General features: G+C 29.9%; 7 protein-coding genes across 7 annotated transcripts; 4 read left to right on the plus strand and 3 right to left on the minus strand.

Annotated features, from left to right (window-relative positions):
• Positions 1-11,361: 11,361 nt before the first annotated feature.
• LOC119672979 lies at positions 11,362-12,557 on the minus strand. The gene is made up of 3 exons (XM_038084170.1): positions 12,240-12,557; positions 12,091-12,189; positions 11,362-12,026 (listed from the first exon to the last, which is right to left on the minus strand). The coding sequence occupies exons 1-3, from the start codon at positions 12,446-12,448 to the stop codon at positions 11,699-11,701; spliced, it is 636 nt and encodes a 211-aa protein (XP_037940098.1). The 5' UTR covers positions 12,449-12,557; the 3' UTR covers positions 11,362-11,698.
• A 1,515-nt stretch (positions 12,558-14,072) lies between these two features.
• Positions 14,073-15,627, plus strand: LOC119671002 (alanyl-tRNA editing protein Aarsd1-B-like). Its single transcript, XM_038081482.1, has 3 exons — positions 14,073-14,205; positions 14,267-15,060; positions 15,120-15,627. Exons 1-3 carry the CDS (start codon positions 14,167-14,169, stop codon positions 15,568-15,570), a joined length of 1,284 nt encoding a protein of 427 aa, XP_037937410.1. The 5' UTR covers positions 14,073-14,166; the 3' UTR covers positions 15,571-15,627.
• A 1,489-nt stretch (positions 15,628-17,116) lies between these two features.
• LOC119671003 (alanyl-tRNA editing protein Aarsd1-like) lies at positions 17,117-18,757 on the plus strand. The gene is made up of 4 exons (XM_038081483.1): positions 17,117-17,266; positions 17,332-17,871; positions 17,929-18,185; positions 18,241-18,757. The coding sequence occupies exons 1-4, from the start codon at positions 17,228-17,230 to the stop codon at positions 18,683-18,685; spliced, it is 1,281 nt and encodes a 426-aa protein (XP_037937411.1). The 5' UTR covers positions 17,117-17,227; the 3' UTR covers positions 18,686-18,757.
• Positions 18,758-18,821: 64 nt separating this feature from the next.
• Positions 18,822-19,892, minus strand: LOC119671005. Its single transcript, XM_038081485.1, has 3 exons — positions 19,515-19,892; positions 19,285-19,389; positions 18,822-19,233 (listed from the first exon to the last, which is right to left on the minus strand). Exons 1-3 carry the CDS (start codon positions 19,832-19,834, stop codon positions 18,852-18,854), a joined length of 807 nt encoding a protein of 268 aa, XP_037937413.1. The 5' UTR covers positions 19,835-19,892; the 3' UTR covers positions 18,822-18,851.
• Positions 19,893-19,944: 52 nt separating this feature from the next.
• On the plus strand, positions 19,945-21,592 carry LOC119671004 (alanyl-tRNA editing protein Aarsd1-B-like). The gene is made up of 4 exons (XM_038081484.1): positions 19,945-20,142; positions 20,202-20,714; positions 20,766-21,022; positions 21,081-21,592. The coding sequence occupies exons 1-4, from the start codon at positions 20,104-20,106 to the stop codon at positions 21,538-21,540; spliced, it is 1,269 nt and encodes a 422-aa protein (XP_037937412.1). The 5' UTR covers positions 19,945-20,103; the 3' UTR covers positions 21,541-21,592.
• Positions 21,593-21,992: 400 nt separating this feature from the next.
• On the minus strand, positions 21,993-22,666 carry LOC119671008 (mitochondrial import inner membrane translocase subunit Tim29). The gene has a single exon (XM_038081487.1). The coding sequence runs from the start codon at positions 22,585-22,587 to the stop codon at positions 22,012-22,014; it is 576 nt and encodes a 191-aa protein (XP_037937415.1). The 5' UTR covers positions 22,588-22,666; the 3' UTR covers positions 21,993-22,011.
• A 113-nt stretch (positions 22,667-22,779) lies between these two features.
• Positions 22,780-25,988, plus strand: LOC119671006. Its single transcript, XM_038081486.1, has 6 exons — positions 22,780-22,972; positions 23,039-23,128; positions 23,502-23,739; positions 23,793-23,990; positions 24,117-25,286; positions 25,361-25,988. The coding sequence occupies exons 1-6, from the start codon at positions 22,871-22,873 to the stop codon at positions 25,900-25,902; spliced, it is 2,340 nt and encodes a 779-aa protein (XP_037937414.1). The 5' UTR covers positions 22,780-22,870; the 3' UTR covers positions 25,903-25,988.
• The last annotated feature ends 1,049 nt before the right edge of the window (positions 25,989-27,037 follow it).

Genomic DNA, 27,037 nt, shown 5'->3' on the forward strand with positions numbered 1-27,037 from the left:
TAGGCAAATTAACAATTAATTAAAATATATAAACAAACAAGCTATTGCATATGCATAAATCAGCTTATATCGATGGAAACGATGAAATCTTAATTTATTAACATAAGTAGTTTTAGCAGTGGAAGTGGAAACGTGACATAAGGTTTAGCAATAAGCTGCAATAATTAATGAATGGAAATACCATTATTATAATACGAAAATAAACATGGATTTAAATATCATACACAAGTTGTGAAAAATTTGAAACACTTCAAATAAAAACTGTATAAAAATATTCATCAGATAATATTAATAATAACAATAAGAAAAATATTATGCCGAAAGGATTGAGACTTTCTCAGCTAACTAATATCATATATGTGGCTTATAGAAAGATGAAGAAAATGTTATTCATTTATTTCGTCATTTACCGGTAACCACTTAAATGCATCTAACCAATCTATTTACTACACTCTATGGTTGTGTCTATCGAATCATTTCTTATAATGTAAGTAAATCATGTCTCCTTCAACATTGGCTGCCACTGATATCTACTATTTACCCACTATCCAAATATTTACTGAAATCAGTGTGCAAGTGATTTATGTCTCATTCAAGATGGGGTATTCAACCCATTGTGAATAATATATAATAACTAGTACAATATTAGAACAGAGAGTTACTTCCATATAAAATTGTTTTTTTGCGATCTGTCGAATAGCTCTGTCGAATTTATATTAGGAAGCAAATAAAAATCTGCTTTAAATAATTCTGCGTCACACCAATTCTCGTTGTAAATCAATTAATTAACATTTTTTTAAATGTAAACTATCCCAACAAGATGACATCTTCGTCTGTTAGGAAATGACAACCCTAGTCCTATTTTTGGTGGCTAACGAACTCTGATCTACGTCAAGAGCACTTTCTGACCTCATTTGGTATTAGAAACTACTCAACGAAAGGCTTTATTTTAAGGGCTTTTATAATTATCTTTAGTTTGGTCATGGCTAATTGTAACCAAAACTACATTGCGTTGCTTCACTGGAAGCGCTTTTTAAGAAAGTAAATAAGTAAGCCAGGAAGTCAGGAAGTCAGTAAGTAAGTAACTAAGTAAATAAGTAAGCCAGTAATTAACTAAGTAATCAGTAAGTAAGTAAGTAAGTAAATAAATAAACAAATAAATAACTAACTAAGTGAATAAATATGTAAGTAAGTAACTAAGTGAGTAAGTAAGTAAGTAATTAAGTAAATTAGTAAGTAAATAAGTAAGTATGTAAGTAAGTAAATGAGCAAGTAAGTAAAGAAGTAAGTAATTAAGTAAGTAAGTAAGTAGGTAAGTAAGTAAGTAAGTAAGTAAGTAAGTAAGTAAGTAAGTAAGTAAGTAAGTAAGTAAGTAAGTAAGTAAGTTAGTAAGAAGTAAGTTAGTAAATAAGTAAGTTAGTAAATAAGTAAGTAAGCAAGTAGGTCAGTAAGTAAGATCAGTAAATATGCAAGTAAGTAAGCAAGTAAGCAACTAATTAAGTAAATAAATAAGTAAGTAAAGAAGTAAGTAAGTGAGTAAATGAGCAAGTAAGTAAACAAGTAAGTAACTTTCATTTTAATTCGTTTTAACAAAAACATTTCGAATTTATAATACATAAAACAATTTTATTATTACTACTTATTGTTCTTTACACTGCTACTTAGTAGTAAACTTTATGTAATTATCATATTTTAATAATAACTAAAATGCTTTGCAATCATAAAATTATAATTTAAATGTTTTTCAACAGCTGAAATGTCTGTGGGACACAAAACTCTTTGCTTTACGTCCATAAATTCATGAAAGTAAAAATAATTGCAAATAAAACTGCCACAAAAATGGCTTAAAGTAATATAAATAACAGTAAAAAAGATATAAAAAATATATATTAAAAATATATGAAAATATATAAAAACTCATGTAGACATAACAAATCTTCATTACAAATCCACAAAACAACACCCAAACACAATGTTAATCGATCTCAGATAAAATTTAAATAAATTATTAAAGCCCTCGTTGTACTCTACGAGTATCAACTTTATGACACTGACTGAATAAAGTAAGTTAAAGTAATTGAAGTTGTATCCGTAACAGAGTAGCACTATGCACAATTTCCCGATACAGGATATTCAGTGTCGATGTTTCTGAAGACATAAATGCCACAACAGGGACGACTGAGGCGACAGGACGATTAATCAAACGGAAAATTAAATTTTTCAACAATTCGTCACTGATGTTAAGCGTAATTTTTTATGTTATTTTAAGTTTGCTTATGCTTTTAAGAAGGATATAACACTTATAGAGAATGACGCTGCGAGTACCAGCACAATAATGGCAATAAGTTGCTTGAGAGATGGCGGTTTTCCTTAAGTGTTCCCTGCATGTTTTCATTGCGTTTCACTGTTGCGGTTCAAAAGTTTTCAGCTTTCGGAATTCTGTTCAGGACTGTTTAACTTTTACTTATTCCATTATATGAAGTGAGATAATAGAGTGAAGAGCAACGAAAGCCTTAGTCATGTATACACTGCATATAAATTTTATAAATTGAATCCATAAATAAAGAAGATAAAATATAAAAAGAAGATAAAATAGTTATGGCATAAAATAAGAGAAGTTCAAAAAACCGATTAATTTCAAAATAAAAAACATTTATTGGAAAAGTTATTTTAAAATTATAAGAATTTTATTTAAGTAAAATATGTTCAAAATATATTTTTAATTTGGTGGCCTATAATTATAACGGACAAAGAAATATCCTAGGAAGCCAGGATAAAAAACGGATTCAATTAGTCAATATGGTGGTTTCTGGAAAGTCAGGCCACTGGGAACTCGGTAAAGGAAGAAACATAAAATGTTTAGAATGGCAAGTATACACTATGCAACTCGCAAATCATTTAGTGAATTATGGAAATTAATTTAGTGAATATCTATAATAAATTGGTTTTAAAATATATAATAATATATAAAAAAGAAAAAAGTGTGTATTAATATTATTATCGAAAGCACTATGGATACCATAAATGGCACTATGGATACTATAAATGGCTATCGATATTATCGATGGCACTGTTCACATTATTGAAAACACTACTATATTGATTTTATCGAAGAGACTAACAATATTATCGACATCTACTATCGAAATCACCGATGGCACTATCGATATTAACGATGACACTATCGATATTAACGATAGCATTATTGATACAATTGATGACACCATTGTTATTATCGATGGCACTAGAATTATTATCGTGGACTGTCGATATTATCGATGAAACAACCGTTACTACTGGGATCCTGTCGATACTATTAATTACATTATCGATGACAATATCGATATTATAGATAGCTTTAAATTTTTAAACGCTGTTAATGTTTTTTAAAACAAGGGCATGTTTTCCTATTAAGGTTACATGCAATAGGGGTGCCGCTTTTAAAAATATACTCTTTTATTTTTTTTTTTCTATCAAAGTAATATAACTATTTTAAATACAACTTTCTGTCAAATAGTCGGGAGTATTAAGAGTTTGAGACTTGTAGTATCTCTACTGAATATAAGTTGTCATCTTTTTTCTATCATCTAACAGGTTTACTTCCAAGCAACTTCACCTTCTTACTTATTTACTGCTATCCTTTTCTCCCAGTGGAACATAAGGCCTCAAGTTAACTTCTAAGCCCTTTAAATCCTTCGATGCCAATATCGTCTGTTTATCTATTTATTAAACTGTGTATAGATATCTATAGATAGGTAGACATGTTAATCTACATATTTATTTGTACATGATATTCAAGTCGAATGTTGTTCATCACCATCATTTTTTACTTAATGTATAATATATAAGCAAAGGTCGTGTGCGAGTTAGGCTAAGTTGCATTCTAAATGAGGAAAATTCTAAGTTGTGCCGATAATGTAGTGATGTGTCGATACGTGTTGATAAATGGCTAAATGTGTGCAGTGCAAAAAATCCCAAAAAATCTTCCATTTGGTTTAGCATCAAGTTAGCCTAACTCGCAACACTCCTAAATATATGATCAGTATTACTAGAATGAAAGAGAATTCTGTTGGAATGTGACACATTCATACTCAAATGTTTAGCTTTCAGAAGCAATAAATCTAATTTAAAAGTAATAAACTTTAATTGGAAACATTCTAGCAACAAACATATGTTTAGTATATTCTTAGTCATTAAAAATTTTTAAATAAGTTTTACAAAACTAAAATTGTAAATTCGTAAATTTGTAATCATGAATCCAATCTGCTTCAAAAATGAGAATTGCATACTAAACAACTAACCTGGAAGGGAAAATACCATTCCAAATTTTACAAATATTTTTTGACATATTTTTGTGAACAAAATCAACGTGACCATCGGATTCACTTCAATGAAATCAACAGGATAGAGATTCAAATTTAAAGAAAAAAAGTGAAAAACCAGGCCAAGCTCCTTTTTATGAGTTACGTGTTTAGCATTTCAAAGCGAATTTTATGTATAAATATTATTAATCAATAAATGTTTAGTATTGGGTGTGAGTCTGTATATTTCTAGGTTATACGAAAAATTTATCCACCATTTTCATAAAGTTTTTGAACGCTGGAAAAATTATTGACCTTCATCAAAGAGGTTCGTATATATAAACCAAATACATATATACACAAGTATGTTATATAGAAAATAAAACAAAATTGAACAAATTTTCTATAGAGAAATACAAAACAAATTTTTTTTTTTACTAATGACATTTATAAATACAAATTATATATTGTTGAAGCATAAGTGTATATCTTAAATCTGTACGCATATTATTTATGAAAAGTCATGCCCACGTAAAATGAAACTAATTTAATGTCATAATCCTTTATTCCTCAAAGCATTATTTCAATTTCAACAAAAAGTGTGCAAAAGTTTTCCTTAATGAATTAAACAGGGTCTGTTCATGAAAATGGATAATAAATATATTTTGCATAAGATTTAAAAATTTCTAAAATTATAAACAAGCATATAATTATAAACATATATATTGTTATATATTGTAGTCATTGATTTTAATCCCTTCTTAATTTTACAACAAAGATATAAGATACTTGTTGCATCTTTGTCTTATGTTTTTTAAGCATTAAAAGATACATTTGCATAACAAAGCCGAATGTAATTAGATTTCAAGAGCCTTGTATCTTTAAACCTTAAATAAAATTTTTTTACTCTGCCAGCATTTTAATTTATGTGGCTGGAGAAATATTCAATATCCTTTCCGGAAAATACTTATGGTTATGCCCATTAAAAATTCTACAAGGCTTTAATAAAATAAAATTTAAATATGACTTTTTCCAACATTTTAAATAACGTACGATACTGTGGGACATCATTTATTTTTTTTTTTTTCAATAAAAAAAGTGACCACCGCGAACCTTTGCTGTAAGTCAATTTAAAAGCCTTTATCCATTAAAAAATTTGTACTGTGTATTAAGGAAAGCATATCATAGTTTATCCAGAAAATGCAAATGACTGCATAATTAAAAAAAATAATTAAGAAATAAACTGGTCTGCGCTCCACAAAATTAAATAAACATTGATCATAGAAAACTTAAAATATTTTTATGCAGGAAAGCCTACAATATAGTTATCGTTATTTTGTTCTAAAATAAAGAAGCGACTGGAGATCCTATAAGTTACTGAATATCAAGCAATATAACTTGAGAAATGTACAACAACCATCCAAGAAAATTGGTCTCTCTATCAATCCCTTCCATGGTTGACATCAAATAAGTTGCTTTAAAACTCAAATAGGAAACTTCAAAAGTGCTGAAGAACGGGCAGTCGAAATAATATAGATAAGTATTTAAATAACTATTCACTTCTTGATTTATTTAACAATCTTTTAATATATTTATATACAGTATATATTTTATTTAATAATATTTTAATATCTATATCTTATATAATTAATATACGAACTATAAATTAATTAAATGAAAATTCGAATATTTCCTAAGATCACCGCTGATGAGTACCTGACAATATTTGAAACAGCGTTGTATGGTCAACGAAGTTTCAATAAATTAAACAAATTTTTGTTGTTATTTCTTAATTACTGTTCTTCTATAAATAAGATAATTTGAAATATGATTAAAATAAAAAACTTACAGGAAAGCCTACATTGAGGTAAAAATATAGAAAATGTTTGTTTTCGGCACCGGTTGGTTTCGATAGGTACGCCATATTCCCCTTATGAACAATGCCGCACAAGAATGTTTGAATGATTTTTAAGTGCTCACTGGCACAAGCGTTCTTAACGTTCTCAAACTTAGTCATCAAATGTTACATTAATAAGTAATTTAAACATAAGATAAAACTTTGATGGTGATGGAATGGCAGGTAATTGGAGAAGTGTACAATAGCCGTCTCTGAAAATACACACCATTATTACCACAATTGTGAGAATACCCTACGATATCAAATAAGCTACTATGAGGAATTAGATAAAATATTAATCATATTAATCTTTGGTGATACTATCTAAACAATATTCAAAGGGAAGACGAAACAACTTTACACTGCAACAGCAAAATTTATTATAGTGAAGAGATACTGATCTTAAACTAAATAATAATATTCTATAGAAAAGCGTCTTAAAATTAATTGAATATCAATGAAAACTGGACCGTCTTTCTTTTTTGAATGTAAGATTATGGATTTCGATTATCATATCCAAATCTAAACATATTAGCGAAAGGGTTTATTAGAAACTTTCATGTACTTTGAATATTCGTATCCTTTTTTCTGCATTGTCAAATAAGTCAGTCCAATATAACTATTCCCGTACCTTGCATCTGCCATTTTAACTACATTTAGAAATAAAATTTTACAATACCCGAGTAGATATATTGATAGTAGTTTCAGCATGCGCCATCACAACTTAATGTATTGTTTAATAGGTTAGATCCACAAAATGTGCTTTTGTTCATTTCCTGGATGAGTTTATATATAGCAGAATATATATATATATATATATATATAATATATTTACATTTAGTATAATAATATGATGATGCGCTCTGTTGTCTCGCAAATATTGACCTAATTAATATTTCATAATAAAAAGTGGTTTCATAGGAGAATGACCTATCCCATCTAAATATGTATGTTTAAACAATAACAGCTGCATTTTATAGAATAATATAATGACGTTTTTTGCTTTGCTTTACTTTACTAACTCTTCTTCTAAATTCTTGTTTCTTGTATGGAAGAGGAAAATCCCTCCTATACCGTATTCCTATCATGCTTCATTTAACGTTAATGGAATATTATTATCATTATAGTAATGGTAATTAAATAAGGTACAATAGAATAATACATAGTACATATGCTTCATTACATGAGTGTAGCAGAAATTTCCGTTAAATCCCCTTTACAATTGTGACCGAATATTTCATACTAAAAAACTGTTCCCTTAGAGAATGACTTTCCCACCTAAATGTGTAAAGGTCATAACAAATGCATTTTATAGAATAATCGAATGATTTTTTTTTGTTCTTATTCTATTTTGTGTAGGATAATTACTCTTAACTTTTATTAATTTCTTTTATGTTTTTATCCTTTTTCTTTTTTGTGTGTAAGGAAAAGATATTATTCCTTGTCTCTTTCTATACTGCATTGTGAGTACGACTATGCTTCACTAAGAGTTTAAATTATATTATTATTATTATTATGTTGAGCCTTTAGTGCATCTGGACACTTTTACTCTTTGATAGATGGGGGTTCCTGCAGTTTCCTACACATCCCACTGACTCATTTGTGTATTCTCCATAAACTTCGTGATTATTGAATGACTGATCAGAGCACGTTCTGCGTACCGCCCGTGCAGTAAGTATTTACTCTGAGATTAGATAGTGTTAAGTAGTGCAGCCTATCGGTTTTGGCATATAGTGTCAGGACTCTGCCCCTTATATATTGGTATTATTAGTCACAGCATTTAAAATTCGTTATAACATCCTGACTACGACTATGTTTCATTAGAAATATAATTATTATCATTTATAGTAATTAAAAATGTATCCTAATTTTGATTTGAACATTTTAATACGGAATATAATTATTATTATTTATAGTAATTAAAAATGTATCCTAATTTTGATTTAAACATTTTAATACGGAATATAATTATTATCATTTATGGTAATTAAAAAAGAACCCTGAATTTGATTTGAAAATTTTAATAATAACAAAATAATTTCCTATGAAACAGTAATGACCCTGTAATTTGAATCCTTCGCTTTATTCCACAGCATGACACAGTGTTTAATCTTGTTTATTATATCATTTCAATTCCTTTTCTACTTAATTCCTTACGTATTATGTATGCACTATTGTTAGAGCTAAGCTAATTAAATCAAACTTAATGAAGAACGATGACAAAAATTAATGCACCACGTGTCGTATGAGTAACTTTTTTTTGGTTCAGCAAAGAATTCATATCGCTTCAGTAAATAAACTAATTTAATATGTTAATAAAAAAAATAAAAATATATTTATTGCTATTCAAATAAGTAAAATTAATAACAAATAATAAAAATTAAAATAAGTGCTCTTTACTAAACACTGACACACACATGCTTACACTGTGTTTTTGTGTATGTACGCTAAAATATTTCGAATAACTCACTTTTGATTTTTTTTTTATAAACAATTTTAATTCTCGATGGCTTACTTTAATTTCTAGATAGCTCTTTAAACTTTTATACCTCTAAAAAGACACGCACTAAAACTTATATAACACAATGCTTAACACAGACGAAAATAACCGAGCCGTTCGAACGTACATACGTTGGCTTTCATATAAAAGTACGCAAATTTATATATAAACTTTCTTCGCAATTTAGCCACTTTCACTTCTTTCACTACGGAACGGCATATATTTCGTGGGTGTTCTGTGCCGAAGAACTTTGGTATTGGTGGTGTAGGAGACGAGTGTGCAAATGTTAGGTTTGAAAGGATAACAAACACAATGTTTGAGTTTGGAGCGAACAAATGCGAACAAATGCGAACAGCACAAACACATAAATACACCACAAAATGAACAAAAAACTTCACAAAATTGATTTTCAATACATTTTCCACAACAAATAATTTTATTTTTACTTAATTAATTTTAGTGAAAATGTTTGAACTGATATTTTATATATCCAAACATTTCATTTTTAATTAATAATTTAAATGTATTATACAATTAAGTGGGAAAAAAGTTATTTTTCACGAACAGCGCGCTGTCATTGCTCAACTGAAGCGACAAGCGATAGCAACAACGTCTGGAGAAGAACTGTTCGAACCGAAGGATAAAAGTTTACCAGAACATTGTTGTGAGTGCAAAGGAGTACGTAAACATAAGTGGATGTACTAAAATTGTACTAAAACCCAATAAAATAAAACCAAAAATTAGTACGCGAAGGACGTTCGAGTAATATTTTTTCATTAATAATCTTCAGTGGCGGTTCGTTAATATAGAACCGAAAATATAGAATGAATATAACATAGAGGTGGTATAAGAGACGTTCGAGTAACAGTTTTTCATTAATAATCTTCAATGGCGGTTCGTTAATATAGAACCGAAAATATAGAATGAATATAGAGGTGGTGTAAGAGACGTTCGAGTAACATTTTTTCATTATTAATCTTCAGTGGCGGTTCGTAAATATAGAATCGAAAATATAGAATGAAGATAGAGGTGAATATAGTGGTGTAAGAGACGTTCGAGTAATTTTTTTCATTAATAATCTTCAGTGGCGGTTCGTTAATATAGAATCGAAAATATAGAATGAATATGGAGGTGGTGTAGGAGACGTTCAAGTAATATTTTTTCATTAATAATCTTCAGTGGCGGTTCGTTAATATAGAGCCGAAAATATAGAATGAATATAGAGGTGATGTAAGAGACGTTCGAGTAACATTTTTTCATTAATAATCTTCAGTGGCGGTTCGTTAATATAGAACCGAATATAGAATAAATATAGAGGTGGTGTAAGAGACGTTCGAGTAACATTTTCGTGACGCAATGAACCAATAGATCAGAGTAGCTTCACGTCTCCTTTAAAATGTTTAAACGCAGTTACTTTTACCTTTCTCCATTATAGTACAATCTACCTACGTCTTAATTAGTGGCAATAACCCCCGCAGCTTAAGACTGTTTAAGATGCAATCGATAATGAATATAATTCATATCCTAGCTTTATTCAATGAATACTATATCAGATTTTATATTTTAAAATGTGTTGGTAAATATATTAGTCACATACCACATACTGTTTATTTCGTAACAATATAAATCAGTGGAAATTTACTACGAAATAAATCTAATATTTAAACTCATTCAACCACATGTTATATATTTCTATCATTTATTGTCATATATCCGATACCCATTTCTTAGAATACACTTTATTAGTTTTTAGCAATTTATTGGTTTGTTTATTGCATTCTCTGTAAACTATAATATATTCTACAAAACATATTAAGTAATAACACTGCGATAACATCAGTGACGTCGAGTATCAATAAGATCTTTTAGCCCTCCATATCGAAACAATACCATCTTATAAACCAAGGTTGCAACTCAGGAAGTTCTATAACAAACCTCCACTTGACATTTTTAGGGTTTAAAAATTGACTTCCACTTGCACTAAGAACTGTTTCTGCCTAATTAAGGTCGAAATAAGTGCTAAACGAAAAGTAGTTACACATAAACAAGGCAATGTAGGACCTAACAATATTTCTACCCTCATATCATTTATTTGTTCATGCCATGCTCCATCATAGTTGGGAAGACCTTTCGATTGATGGCTCTGCTCCTTTAAAGTGAAAAAAGTTCTCAATCTAAACTCAGGTTATATTTAACTATTCCCAGCCATCGCTTTATTTCTTATCTTTGCTATCTTTGCTATCTTTGCCCTATGCATGACAATCGCCAATGTGTGGTCAACTGCAGTTTGACCATTAATTCATTACTTTTACTTACCATATTTTACACATCAATCGCATCATCAATCGAATTTATGGCTCTGACCCTCTAATGTGACACGGTTTCAAGGTCCATCTGCTCCCACTTTTTATTTAATTATTTCCACCCGTTCGAAATTTTTTTCTTTTCTCTCTGTAAACATCTGTTATCCTTTTGTGTACTTATTGCGAATCTTTCAAATGTCTCACGACACCTCACAAACCACTGAACTGAATCTCACAAGCCTAAACCCACATGTGGCACAATGGACTAATAGACCTAAGTGAATGTTTAGAATCGCAGATATAAGCTAACCTAACCTATGTTTGTGTTATAAATAAATAAAAAGAATTTTCAGTTTTACATATTACATGTATGTTTTTTTAGTTTATTATTTATTACGTGGAATATAAATTTTCATGAATGACTATAATGGAACCTAAAAATGAGATCTTGTAATATGTGTTTGTTTTTGAAACATATTTAAGTTATGTTAGCCTTAAGTTTACAGACTATTTTTATGTATGTAATACAAAATTAAAAACCTAAACTTATGCATCTGTTAACAAAAAATATTAATATAATACTTATGTTATAGAAATTATAGTTAAACTTGGTTACCTTTATAAAAACAACTTATACATATGTATATATTACATTAAGTTTAAATTATGTAAAAAAGTAATATTGTATGATATTTTTCTAAACAATAATTTTAGTTTGCTTGCAGTCTAGCATAGCTTTGTTATAAAATTCCAAACAATCTTCAGACTTTTGTAATAGTGCTTTATAATCATTTGTCAACTCTAAATGACTTTTAAGTTGACTGGATGTGGAGTCCATATGTAAAATTTTGCAGCAAAAAGTTGTGTATATATCAGTAACAACTTCTGTATAGTATTCTAATGGCTTGGTGACATGATATGCTTTTGTGAATGAAAAGTCCACTTCTAAATCTAATTGCTCACAAAAATCTTGAAATTTATCGAACGTTTGTTTAACGTAAATGCAAGAATCCTTGATATATTCACTAAGAAACATACAATACAAAAAATTATTCAATCTATGTACATTTAAATATATAGGAGTATTACTTGGAGGATTTAAATTCCGTAATGGCTATTTGAAACTGTTTTAATACTCTTTCCTCCGTGAGCTTCGGGACACTATTTGATTCTTTTAATGGTTTATCGCTATAGAACAAAATAATTAACTTCACATTTTAACCTATTAATTGTATTACCGTAGGGAGCTGTAATTTTCCATTAAAGTAGTCATGCGATCCATTATTTTATGTTGTGTTTCCATTTCTTGCCGAAGTAGAGCGTAATGGCAAAGAAATTTTGCATTCATTCTAACTAGAGCACTACGAGCGGCTGTGCGTATTTGATTTTCAGTTCTTAAGTGTGTAAAAGTGGGTTTAGCTTCATCGGTAGAAATTCCAGAATCCATTTTATTATTTTTTCACACAGCAGCAATTCGTAGCACTCCTTATGTCCCTAACAATAAACAATTAAAACTGTTTTGAGCAGTTGTCAAAATCATTCTTTATTAACAAGAAGAAAAAGTGCTACCAACTCCACAATATATTGCCAAATACATATTTCGTTGAATGCACCCTTAACACAAGTTGAGTGAGGTGTTATTTGCAACCTGTTAGCATTTTATATACCGCATAACAGACGATGACAAGTACGCATATGCGACCATTTTCAGCACCCTAAACAAATGTGTATAGAAGAATATCGATTGAGCTATATTAATATGAAGAAATAAGTTTTATATACGTGACCCAATAGTTTTATGTATCTGAAATTATATTATTATATTACATGATTTAACCGGACTTTAGGTCGGTTAATTAACACTCAAATTATTAGCATTAAGGTTGCTTATATAATTGAATCTTATGCCCTTTTTGTTTGGTAAATCTGGTGCAGTTTTCATTTTCGATTAGTAAATCTCAAATGTATAATACTTTAGTGTTACACATTTGAGATTAATTTATATCATTCTTTATATATTTTGCCAGAGTAGTGAGATTATCCTGAAATTAACAACTGTTTACTATGACTTGACAAATAATAGGTCCGATCCATCAGCTATTTATAGTAAAACTCTAGTAAAACACAAATAAATTACAAACTGAGAGCGTAACACAAATAAAGTGCCAATCACGCTCTTTATACAGATTTTTATGGAACAGCTTTGTGTAAAATCTGGTGAGAACACAAGTGCCGCGCAAATAAATAACACAAAAATTCAAATTCAACCCAAAACAGCTGATGCACACATCAACACAAATTTTCCTTTAAATAATATGTACGAGTAAAGTCTGTGTAACATATTCAAATTTCGACAGTAATGTTACGCTCTCTTAAATACTCTCATTTACTCGAAAATTTGCTGGTGGAACACACTTGTGTATATACAGTGTTACTACAAGCAGGTCGTGGAACAGACCTATTGTGTCATTTGATTCAATGTATGAAAAATGAAAAAATACTAAACTACTGCAAAAATATTAGATAACTCTAAAAATGTTCGATTCAGCAACAAAATTTGACAGAACGAGAGTAAATCTAAATTAAATCCAGATTTAAGAATCGAAAATGACATTAAATAATATACCTTAGGCCCGGTTAAATTAAATTCAATTAAAGTATAGGTTGAAATGATAATTAATTATTATTACATATTCCTACATAATAAAATAATCTATTACTGCATCCTTTTTTAACGTTTTTTCATGTTAGTCACATGTTACACATGCTTTTATATTGGTGATGCGTGATGCGTTCTAGCAGCTCGAACAGCTTATTTAGTATTCCATGTTTCTTTTGTTTCGTTTAATAAAATTAGCTAAAACCTAGTTTTACAATGTATTTTGTAAATGTAGTATGTAGTGTGTAGTATTGTAAATAAATTTCACAAAACAATTCTAACAGATTGATATAACACAACACAAAATCTGACAATTTGTGTTTTCAGTTAAGTAGTAATTTGAATGATACTTTCGTTTGACAGGTAAGTTAAATTTGGCAGCACTAACAGAGCAGGTGTATTTGAATATTTTTTTTGGTTTTGCAAATAAATGTGATTTTGCGCCAAATTGTTCAAAATTTTCTATCATTATTTGCATATTTAATTAATAACTGAAATAAACGAGAATGTCTTTTAAATGTCAAGAAGATAGTTTTCTCCAACAGGTAACTTTGCAAGGAGTTTTCAATGATAATAAAAACCAATAAAAATAATTTCTAAATACAGTTTGAAACAACGGTACTTTCTTGTGAAAGAGCCACTCTGAATGTATCATTGTCCAATGATGATGATGGAGAAAATGTTGGACGTCTAGAAGGATATAATGTAATCTGTGAAGATACTATTCTTTTTCCGAAAAGCGATGGACTACCATGTGATAAAGGCACAATCAATGGTTTTCCTGTAAGAAATGTTACAAAAACAGAAAATGGTGCTGCAGTACATTTTGTAGAAATGCTAGACCCTTTTGTTGCGAGTATCAAAGTTATACAAACGGTAGATTGGGATCGTCGAATCGATTACATGCAGCAACATTCTGGGCAACATTTAATTACCGCCTTATTTGAAAAAGAGTATCAATTTAATACATTATCCTGGTATTTAGGCAGCGATGCAGCCTATATAGTCTTACCAGGAAATCTAGTAGTAGGTCGGCCACAACTCAACATTATTGAACGTAAGGCCAACGATTTAATATGTGAAGGTAAAAATGTTGATGTTCTATCAGTCGAAGCTAACGAAACTCCAAGTGTAAGTAATAAAGATGATAAAAAGTTTGATACGATTGAACCACCTTTGACTAAAGCTGGTTTAGCACGTACCGTGCGTATTGATGGCATTGGGAATTTTGTGTGTAGAGGAATGCATGTTAGAAATCTCTCACAATTACAATGCATTAAACTACTTTATGTGGAAAAATTTTCAGGAGGATGGCGAGTACATTATGTTGTCGGAGAACGTATTATGCGAAAATTGGGAGATTTTTATAAACGAGAAAAACTATTTAGATTGGCTTTACGGTAAAATTTAAATATTCTTATTTTCACATATATGTATTATTAAGTATTTAATATTTCAGAGGTGCATCACCAACGCAACATGCAAGCTTTGTAGATGATATACAAACAGAATTCGAAAATTCTACGACTGCATTAGACAAAGTCCTTAAAGATTTTACCGATTTCCATATTGAAAAATTACAAACTATGCAGCCACGTCCACAATATTACTGCTTACATCGTACATATGGTATGGAGCCAGATTTTATTAACACTTTTTTGGAAAGAGCACCAGAAGATATTTTTTATTTTCTGACTGTTTCTGAAAATATGCCACGTGGTGGTAAAGGCATTATGGTATTACGAGGTGAACCTGATCTTATACAAAAGTTTGGATTGTTGTTTTCTGATATACTTGATGGAGAAGGAAGTGGAGAAGGTAATCGATTTGAGGGAAATATTATTTATAGTGTTGATAAAGTTCCTGATTGTGAAGCTTTACTGGAGGAGCATTTCGATATGATAGACTAATTGCTAAAGTTTCATAATTTTTGTATTTCACTTTTTAATAATTATGAATTAATTGAATAATAAAATTGCTATATATATTGGCTTACAAAAAAAAGCAATTTTTAATTTTTACATTATTATTGAAAACCTCGTAACCATGAAGAATAAAATTTAATTTATTATAATTTAAAACTAATAATTTGCATGATTTATATGCTAATATTTATAATATTCAATTTATATAGGGGCCTTATATTAGGTCCTATATTTGTGAGGATTCTATACCTAATAAAACATATTTTTTTGAAATCTTCATGTAGTAGAACCAAAGCTTCATATTCATTATAATCTTAAGTCCCAGAGATACATTAATATAATCCACTTATTTAATATCGTTGCCACACATAAAAAGTTTCTGTAAAACTTTTGAAGAATTTCTGCAATGTTAATTAGTGGCTTCTATTCGTGATTACGCACAAAAGCACATTTTCTAAATTTGTTGTTTTGCGCAGATTAAAATCATAAAAACCATAGATTAGTGTGTAAAATGCAACATATCAGAGTTACCACAATTTTTCTAATTTTATCTCACTTTTCTCTGAGATATGAAATGTACATATTATGTGACACGTGTGCGTGAGAGAAATTTATTCAAAAAGTTGAAGTAAACTGCATAATATTGGATTCACACGAAAGTTTTGTTCGTAATTTTAGCTGTCATGATTGTAATTTTAGCAGTCAATTGTTGTTGCTTTCAATGCAAAATAAAAATTTTTGGTGACTAAAATTACAAACAAAACTCTTATGTGAATCTAGTATAACATAGAAGATTTTATTATAAATTATTCGCACATAGTAACTGATTGTGAACTTTACAAAAATAACTTTACTGTGCAAACTATTGAAAATTTTAGTTAACGTTTTATCCAATTTAATGTTGAAGGTAACTCTGCTGATTTTTGGTACTAATTATCCAAAATATTGGAGGTAAGTGAATTATTTTTTTATATTTTAATAATTAAATTTATTTATTGCTTTTACAAACCATTTTTTTTACAATTTCTTTCAATATTGACTTCATTTATATTAAACTGGCAAGCGAATTTACACCAACAGCGAATTTACGCAATCTAAATTTAAGAAAGTTTTAATAAACCTAAAGCTTTATACCTAATCGACATGATATAAAGTTTTAGTAGGTTCCATATTTTATTAACCGGTGCAACTGGCAATTAAATTCTTATTTACTAGTTATGTGAACGAATTTTTTTTTCTATTCGAATAATATATTATTGAGTAAAAGTTTTCAGTTTAAAATCATATTTTGATATAAAAACCTGCGTTGAACCAAATCAGGTTCAAAGCTTATAAAAGCTTTCAATTTATACGTTATATAAATCACAAAAATCTTATAATAAATGAGAAGGTTTGAACAACTGTTTATTACATAGCATAACAAATAAGCTAATATTTTGTAAATAACATTTAAAATATACCTATATATTTATAATGAATATTTGTAAACTTTAACAAGTAAAGTATAAGTCTGGCAGCACTGACAGTGTGTCCGTATTTGAATATTTCTTTTGACTTTGCAAATAAATATAATATTGCGCCAAATTGTTTAAAGAGTTTCAATTAAGATTTGCATAATTAATTAATAACTGATTAACTGAAAATGCCTTTTAGATTTCAAAAAGATATTTTACTCAGAGAGGTAACAAATTAAAATAAATTTTTAAATATTAATTACAAACGGTAAAAATAATTTCGTGATTACAGTTCGAAACAACGGTACTTTCTTGTGAAAAAGCCACAAGGGATTTAACACCATCTGATGATGAATATGATGAAGATGATGATGAAGATGCCGAGATAGTAGATGGTTACGATGTAGTCTGTGAGGATACTATACTCTATCCTGCAGCCAGTGGACAACCATGTGATTTGGGCACAATGAATGGCGAACCTGTTAGATATGTTACAAGGACAGAAGACGGCTTGCTGCCACTACATTTTGTTGAAACGTCGCAACCCTTTGAAGAAGGATCCAGAGTAAAACTCGTTTTAGATTGGGATCGTCGATTTGATAGTATGCAGCAACATACTGGGCAACACTTTCTCACTGCCTTATTTGAAATAGATTTTCATTATGTAACTAAGGCTTGGTTGATGACCAGTGAAACATCGTATATAGTGATGCCAGGGGCGCAGTTAATAAATCGAGCAAAATTGGATATTATTGAGCGCATGGCAAATCAAATAATACGTGAAGGCCGAAAAGTGAGTGTCGAGACAATAAATGCTACGGAACTTCACAATGTAAGTAGTAAAAATGATAAGAAATTTGATATGATAAAGATCAAACTATAAAATTAGTTTCAAGAAAATATTGCTCCAAGTGGACAAACCATAGATGAAAATGCTTTAACACGTTTAGTGCGTATTGAAGGCATTCCATCCGTTGTTTGTTGTGGAACGCATGTTACTAATCTCTCACAATTGCAATGCGTTAAACTACTTTCTGTGGAAGGATTTAGGGGGTCTTGGGTCATAAACTATGTAATAGGAAGGCGTGTTGTACGTAAATTGGCAGAAAGTGTTGAACGAGAACGATTACTGAAGTTGTCACTTGGGTAGAGAAACCTTAGTTTATTTATTTTCTCTTTATTTGTTTTTCTAATTTTTCAGAGGTGAACCGGAACAACATTTAAAGTTACTTGAGCAACTACAACGAAAGTTTAAAATTGCTAGAAAGGCTTTAGAAAAAGCTCTACGAGATTTCGCCTTAGTAGAAGCTAAAAAAGTAGAAAATCTACAGCCACGTCCACAATTTTATTGCTTACATCGTTCATATGGTATTGAGCCAGTTTTTATTAATGAATTTTTGGACGAAGCACCTGAAGATATATTATATTTTGTTACTGTTTCTCAAAACGTGGAAAGTGGTGGTAAAGGTTTCATGGTTCTACGGGGTGAAACTGAACTAATGGAAAGATTTGGAACTACGTTTTTTGATATACTGACTGGAGAAGGAAAGGTAGAAGGTAATTCTTTTCAGGGACTTTTTTATAATATTGATAGAATTCCTGAATGTGATGCTTTACTAGAGCAGCATTTTAATATGACAGAATAGTTACATAGTTACTGAAGAATTCTAATTTTCTAAATTAATATTTTTATTACATCTGCTGAATTTATATAATTAAACGATAATCAATTTATAGTATTTTGTAATGTGAATTTGAAAATAAATATTGAAATTATTGAAATTATTGAAATTATTGAAAATACGATTTGATTTATTTTCTGTTAACTAATAATTTACAAGTTTCATTTGGTCCAAACTTAAGACCTCTTTCAATTCTAAAGCATTTACAATGTTCCATACCCATTAACGTGTATTTTTTGAAATCTTCACGTGCTTCAACTAGAGCTTTATAGTCATCAATTGATCTTGAATCCCCTGGATCCATTAATAACATCCAATTATTTAACTTCGTTGCCACACAGTAGAAATAATTATATAACTCCTCCAGCATATCTACAATATCAACTAATGGTCTCTGTCTGTGATTGCCCTTAAGAAACACACTGTCCACGGTCTTATCCAGCTTAGTTATACGCAGGTATAATTCCTTCATGCATTTTTTAATATAACCAAGTGATTTTGTCATACGAGCACTGCAAAAGGATTTTATTTTAATTTGTAAATTAAAATGTTAAAACTGTTACTTAGATTTTTTGATTCTTTTTAAATTAAAGTGAAAATCATGTAATGCTTTTCGCTCCAATTGCTTAGAAATCCATTCTGGATATAGCTTGAAACACACACCACCACTTGGAAAATAATTCAATAAAATTGGTAAATAAATTAATTGAAAAATTAAATGTTAAAGAAACTTGCAATATATTATTATGTTTATATATAATTCATCTATCAAATCGCGAGTTAAACTGCGTACCAAGTCAATATAAGATAACGTTGCGAAAAGTCCCACATTTTCTCAACCAGTTCCAACTGATATTTAAGTTCTCTGTTTACTAGTGCATCATGTCTACGAAATTCCTTTTCCAATCTAAGAATTTGTTGTTGGGTACAAGTTTCCAATTTAAAATCGCATTTTGTGTATAAAGTCTCGCAGTGATCAAAATTTGGTTCCAAATCCTTTAAAAGCTTTACCTCTGTACGTCTGGGATAAAGCAGACAAAATTTTTTATTGTCTAGTTTGACATTTTTGTAAAACTCGTAATCGTCGGGAAGTTTCCAACAACCACAAGTCATTTTTGCAAAATGCCCAAAACTTATTGAGAGATAAACCAAAAATATATATAATTTTAAAAATAATTTTATTTCATATGAATAAGATTTCATATATATTGGTATTATTTTAAAAGTTTGACAGTTGAAGTAAAAAGCTTGGCAGCACTGGCAGCACAGATGTATTTGAATATTTTTATTTTGTTTTTAAAATAAATAAAGTTTTGCGTCAAATTCTTTACAAATTGTTTGCCAAGATTTGCATAATTAACCAATAATTAAAATAAACGAAAATGGTTTTTAAATGCCAAGAAGATAGCTTTCTCAAAGAGGTAACTAACAAAAACGATCAATTATGATAATAATGATAAAGAATAGTTTCTTAATACAGTTCGACACAACGGTACTTTCTTGTGAAAAAGCTACTTTGGATTTGCCATTGAGTAATGATGCAAATGTCAAGCGTCTAGAAGGTTACAATGTAGTCTGTGAAGACACTATACTTTTCCCCGAAGGCGGTGGACAACCATGTGATTACGGCACAATCAATGGTCAACCTGTTCGAAATGTTGTGCGCAAAGGTAGCGAGGCTATACATTTTGTTGAAATGAAAAATCCATTTGAGGAGGGCACTGCAGTAACACAAATCGTAGATTGGAATCGTCGTTTAGATCATATGCAGCAGCATTCTGGACAACACTTAATCACCGCCTTATTTGAAAGTGAATTTAAATATGACACAACATCTTGGTGGCTGGGCAGCGATACATCATATATAGAATTATCAACCAGACATTTAGTAAGTCAAGAATCATTGGATATAATTGAACGCAAAGCAAATGAATTAATACGTGAAGGTCGAAATGTAACTGTCTTATTAGTTGATCCTGACGATCCTGTCAAAGTAAGTCATAAAATTAATTAAATATTTGACACAATCAAACCATTATATTAGTTTACAGATACTCGTGCACCACGTGGTTTACCCAGGAACCATGTTGGACTAGCACGTTTAGTGCGTATTGAAGGTGTCGAGAGTAATATGTGTTGTGGAACGCATGTAACAAATCTTTCACAATTGCAAGGTGTTAAATTACTTTATGCGGAAACAGTTAAAGGATTGGTCTATGTACATTTTGCAGTTGGAGAGCGTGTAATGCGTAAATTGGGAGAATGTGTACGACGTGAGCGACAAATGAATTTAGCACTAAAGTAAAGAGACTTTTTTTTTATTTCAACATTTTAATCAATATTTTTTAATTTTTTTTAGAGGTGGACCAGCTCAACATTTAGATTTGGTAGAGAAACTGCAAAAAAACATTCAATCTACAACAAAATCTTTACAAAAAATACTTAAAGATTTAGCTATATCAGAAGCTGAAAAACTGGAAACATTAAAGCCGCGTCCACAATTTTACTGTTTACATCGTAGAGATGGTATTGAACCAGATTTTATTAATACATTTTTAAACAACGCACCCAAAGATATTTTCTATTTTCTTATTGTATCTGAAAATGTGCCATGTGGCGGTAAAGGTCATATGGTATTACGAGGTGATCCTGCTGTTATACAAAAGTTTGGCGCAATGTTTTTAAGTATACTTGAAGGAAAAGGATATGGCAAACATAATCATTTTCAGGGAAAAGTAAATGTTAGTAAAGTTCCTGAATGTGTAGCTTTACTGGAGGAACACTTCAATTCTATAAAATCTATTGCTGAAGCTTCATAATATTTTTAAATTACATTTATTAAACAATAAAATGTTTATAATAAATTGTTATAACGACAAATATTCAATACGTTTTTTTTATTTTATTACTGGGTTTAGGTCGTTAATTTAACACAAAAATTAAAAATCATTTTTTTTAAATATAAAATCACACTTGTGAATTTGTGTTAACTATTTAATTGTATTTTAATTTTTATAAAAAATTTATAAGTGTAATTTTTTATTTAAAAAAACATTTTTAATTTTATGTTTTATGTATAAAATGTTTTGTGTTGAAATATTTATGACGGATTAAGTCATTCATTGCTAACATTGCGACAAGATACTGACAACGAAACTTATAATATACAAAAATAAATAAATTGCTAGTTTTTAGTTTACTTAAAGCATAAGTTTGTGCTATTCATATTAAGAAAACATTTGTTTTAAGTTAATTTTTAATTATATTTGGTTTTATATAATTTAATACAACTATAAATAATTTATATCAAAATTACGCATTTTCCAATCTAAACGCCAATAACGATTCCAAAAGCCTATATCAATAATATATTGATAAAATTTCAGGTAATCGACTCCAGTGTATTCACAAATTGCTTTGTAAGTGCAATCATCTTTAGAGTACAAGTCCACCCATAGCAAGGTACAGAATCCCAAAGACAATGTGCGCAATGTATTTCGATTGAGGACCAATTCTAAGTCACGTACATATTCTTTTGCTATCACATTCTGTTCTGTAGGCGAGACTAAAATAAGTTTATTGTTCCACTGACGTAACAGTTGCAGAAATACTTCCTCATCCGGATTACGTTTAACACAAGCATATAATCCAAGCGAAGCACCGGTAATCACTAATGCTTTACGTGGTTTATTATAACCAAATTTTACCACATCAACGCCTACATCTTTATAATCACGTACTAAACCTGTCCAATATTTTGCCCATTTTTCAACGACAGTTCCTTTGAAACGTTCCGGCAGTGTAAATGTATTACTTATACGCGCACGCAAGGCATTTGCACGATTTGTTAGGAAAAGTAAACGCATCGCTTAATTTATTTCTTTCTTTCTTGTTTATTGTCTTCTTGTTAATATATTTATTCAAAACACATTTTAATTTATTTTTACAATTTTGTGTTGTGAACAGCTGACCACATACAGTTGATAGTTGACAGCTGTAGTGCTGCCAACTTGAAATAAATTTTGAAACGTCAAATGCGCTAGGTTTGAAATCGTAGCATGCATTTGGTGGGAAACATGTGCGTGAATTACGATTGTAAACAAACAAATATAAACAATTGTAAATATTTGTAAATAATAAAAGTGCGCCATGGCACCACGTTCTGTTAAGGCGGTCAATAAAAACAAGAAAGATTTTATTGAAAATAAAATCACAGAGGAATTTATGGATATTGATGCTAATGACAGTGAGGTGAAACTAGCTATCATATTCAGTGAACAATGAATTGAATATATAAATATTTTTATTGCTTTGCAGATAAAAAATGACAAGGAAACATCAAACAAAATACCTAAAGTAACATACGAGGATGAAGTACAAAAGTATTTAGAATGCACAACTGCAAAAGTAAGTATATGGCACTTAGTGATGGCTTTGTGAACTCAATGAGCCAACATTTTTGATTTGTAGATCAAAATTGTATTCAAATGAAAGATTGTTTGTTTGGCTTTGTAACAAATAACGTTTTGTAAATGCTCAAATATACTTCTGTATCGAAAATTCATACTTATATGCTAACTTATTGCGAAAGCCAATCAAGCAAAGCTATTTCAAACAAAGCTATTAATAAATATTTTATGCAACTAAATCTACCTCAATACATATATGGTATGTAAGATGAAATTGCATATTAATATGAAACAATTACAAAGTGAATATTTTTAAAATTATGTCTTACATCGTTTGTAAATATTAACATATTTTATTTTCCATTATTTAGATCACAACACGTTTGCGGCATAATTTGTTACCAGCTTTAAGTTCTTCAAAAACGCCATTAAGTGACTACAATGAATTAAATAATTATCCTATTTGTTCCATATCTATACCGTGCCCAATCTATATAACACCTAAACATTGTGAACGTATTGATATATGTTTTTTACGTACATTAACCCGCAGACAATATATAAAAAAGGTGCTAATGACACGCACCCGATATCAAACTGCATGCAGAAGTAAGTATCTATAGTATTCTATGAGAAAGATTTACAATAGCTATATTCATTAGAGCATCCTGTAATGAAGAGTTTGGAAAAAGATGATATACATCACGCAACTGTTTTCGATTTGGCAGAGTATATAGAACGGCATCCAGATCCATATTTTCATGGAAGTTATGACTTTTACTATTCCGGTGGCAATCTAACTGCAATGCATGAAAGCGAAAATATTATACACGTAGAAGGCAAAGACTTAAGGAATTTGAGTAAGAAGCAATATATATTATTATGTTGAGGCAGTGCACTACTGACTTATTGACTTAATCAGACTAAGCAATAACTAACCTCAGATCTGCATACCTTCACTAATTATTTCAATTAATTTTTTATAGATATATCGAAATTTAATAATAGTGATGGGACTTCAGTTGCACCCGTAAAAATGGTTGCATCGCATTTGTTTGATCCTGAAAGTGAAATATTTGAGGTGCAGCCAATGCTGAATTTTAATAATGATCGTCCTAATTGCTTTGCTGTACGACAACGTACGACAATAACATTACGTAGATTAAAATCTGAATCTAAAATAAAAGCGATCACACAATTTAAAAGCGGTAGAACTCCATTTATAAGTTTAGCACAAGATACCACTGACACAAATAAACTACTAGTTACTAATATGAAGCAACAAATAAGATTGTATGAATTAAGCAAATCGACACCAATCCAACAACAGTTAATTCAATTTCCTGGTTTGGAGTATATAAACTGGAATACAATTAAATCCTTTCGAGAACATACATTTTTATATGCAAATCAAAGGCATCTCATTACGTTGGACATACGCATTCCTTCTAGAGATTGGAGAAAATATTCCTGCACTATGTCAACTCCTGGTTACGACTGTGATCTAATATCTTCAATAGCAAAAAGTGATTTTAAAAATTTTATATATGTGGGTACAGCACATAAATTGCATTGTTTGGATGCGCGTTTCATTAAACATGAGTTCGATAAACAAACCATTTCTACTTGGACTCATCAAATGGAATATGCACCACTGCTTATAGACACATTACGTTGGGCTAACAGTGAATTAATTGCACTTTCAAGTGCATTACCCAATGACTTACGCATTTGTGAATTAACACGTAAACGTAATTTATCTGATACCTCCTTAAGAAAAGCTTCTAAAAGTATTTATAGAACGCATTGTTTACCTTATCTGCCGCCAACACTACAAGAAGCATATGAGCATGCACGTCTAGCGGGAAAATGTTTACAACCGGATGCTGATCTTAAAAACCGAAATAATTGTTGCACAACGGGTCTTAAATTCTATGAACCGCAACAATTAGATGCAACGATTCCTTTGGATGTTTTTCTGTTGACTTCAAATTCCAATGGAGATGTATTTGCTCACAAAATCACAGAAAGAGAATCTCAAGATTTTGAGCCACGTTGTAGTGCGTACACAGACAAAATAATGTGTAAATATGAGAAAGAAATCTGTAAATTAACTCAACCACCACTACAATTTACCGAAGTGGTTAATATGCAAGGTATGAAGCATAATACTCTTTAACTCATGAATAAATAATGTAATTAAAATTAAATTTTTTTATAATTTTAACAGCTATGAGTAAAGTATTTCGTTGCGAGACTTTAACTACTCTTCCAACCGATCCGAATGATGATATCAACGTTGTAAGTAAAAAACGATATGCGAAGGGACGTTGGCAGAAGCCTGTGTCAACACTTCATACATTTAAGGATGCTTTAGTTAAGGATTTACTTTCCATTTGGGATATCAAATATGAAGAAGAACATAAATTTGCATTGGATAAGTCGCTATTTCCGAAAGACCCCAGTAAAACAATTGTTAGCAATTGGCTTGAAACTCAAGATCAACCGCCGGTTGTAACAACTATACCAATTGATAATATATCCACACTGATAGAACCCAAGGAGGAATTTATAAGCTTAAGCGATAGTTTTGAACCTTCATTTGCATTGAATCAAGAATTTGCACAATCCACACAAGTTGTTAATGAAAAAGATGTGTCAGATATGCAAAATGATTCTACGTTCTTGCTGCAGGACACGTCGTTTAATGTGTCAGATAAACCAAAATTAAAATCTTCGAAAAAGAAGCGAAAATACGTTAAAGGATTCTAGTTCATTTGTGTCGTCATATAAATACGTATCTTTAATTTTATTTGTACTTTTAGCATAAATACCATAAGAGTTATTAAATTTATTTTGTTGGACTTGATATTTGTATATCTATAATAAAGCAATATATTATTATTACTTAAGTATTGGTTTTATATAATTTAAAACGATTTCAACAAAACATAATAACAGTAGTATAAGTTTTTATATATTTTTATATATATTTTAATATATTTTTCTATATAAAAAACAATCTGTAAACTTTTAAAAGAGAGAACCATTTAAGTTTAATGTATGTATGTATGTATAATAGATAATGAAATCACTGATAACCTGATGACAAAAGCTGTAAATATGCCCTTAATGGCTCGAGCCTTTGTATAATCTGATAAAAAGCCTCTCGAATGATATCACCAGCAAATCATCAACATCATCAGCGTTAGACGTCGGGTAAGCTTTAGCTACAAAAACCAGCTTTCTGCATTCTGCTTTGCATGTTGTTTTACACCTCCAATTTTGGATACTCATTATTCTGATGTCGTCGATCACGTTGCCTATCCCTCGTACGGTCATAATAAGGCGTGTGCAAATATTAATCGAATTTATATCCCAGCGATATATTCAGTGTAGACATTAGTACACTATACAGACACATAACAGGACACTGGTAACTAACGTACGATAATGTATGATTCTTTGAAGTTGATGTCTGTTATTTCTGTAAAATTGACATAAAAAGCACAGAGCGCACTCTTTGTAAATGTCCAGCTACTGGCAGAGAAAGCTTTCACCACTTAAATATTATTGTTATGCCTACATATAATTATGGAATAGCAATGCCGAAACTTCAAAAAAGCCTAGTTATATACGGTTAATGGTCCATTCAAGTTGCATCGTGTTTTGAGGTCTTATAATAATAGTAATCTATGTTATTTCATATTGTGCTTGTCTTAAACTTTTATTGACATGGCTTTGGTCTTAAAAACACTGATCAGAATCGATCTCTAAAGCTATACAAAACATTTTATAATCTATAGATTCGAGTAGTTTAAGATATGAATCCAATACAAATTTTAACATCTACAAATTTATAAAAATTAGCACATTTAACTTATTAATGTAATAAATTTTTCAGTTT

Source organism: Teleopsis dalmanni, chromosome 1 (assembly GCF_002237135.1).
Source record: "Teleopsis dalmanni isolate 2A chromosome 1, ASM223713v2, whole genome shotgun sequence".
Classification (NCBI taxonomy): Eukaryota; Metazoa; Arthropoda; class Insecta; order Diptera; family Diopsidae; genus Teleopsis; species Teleopsis dalmanni.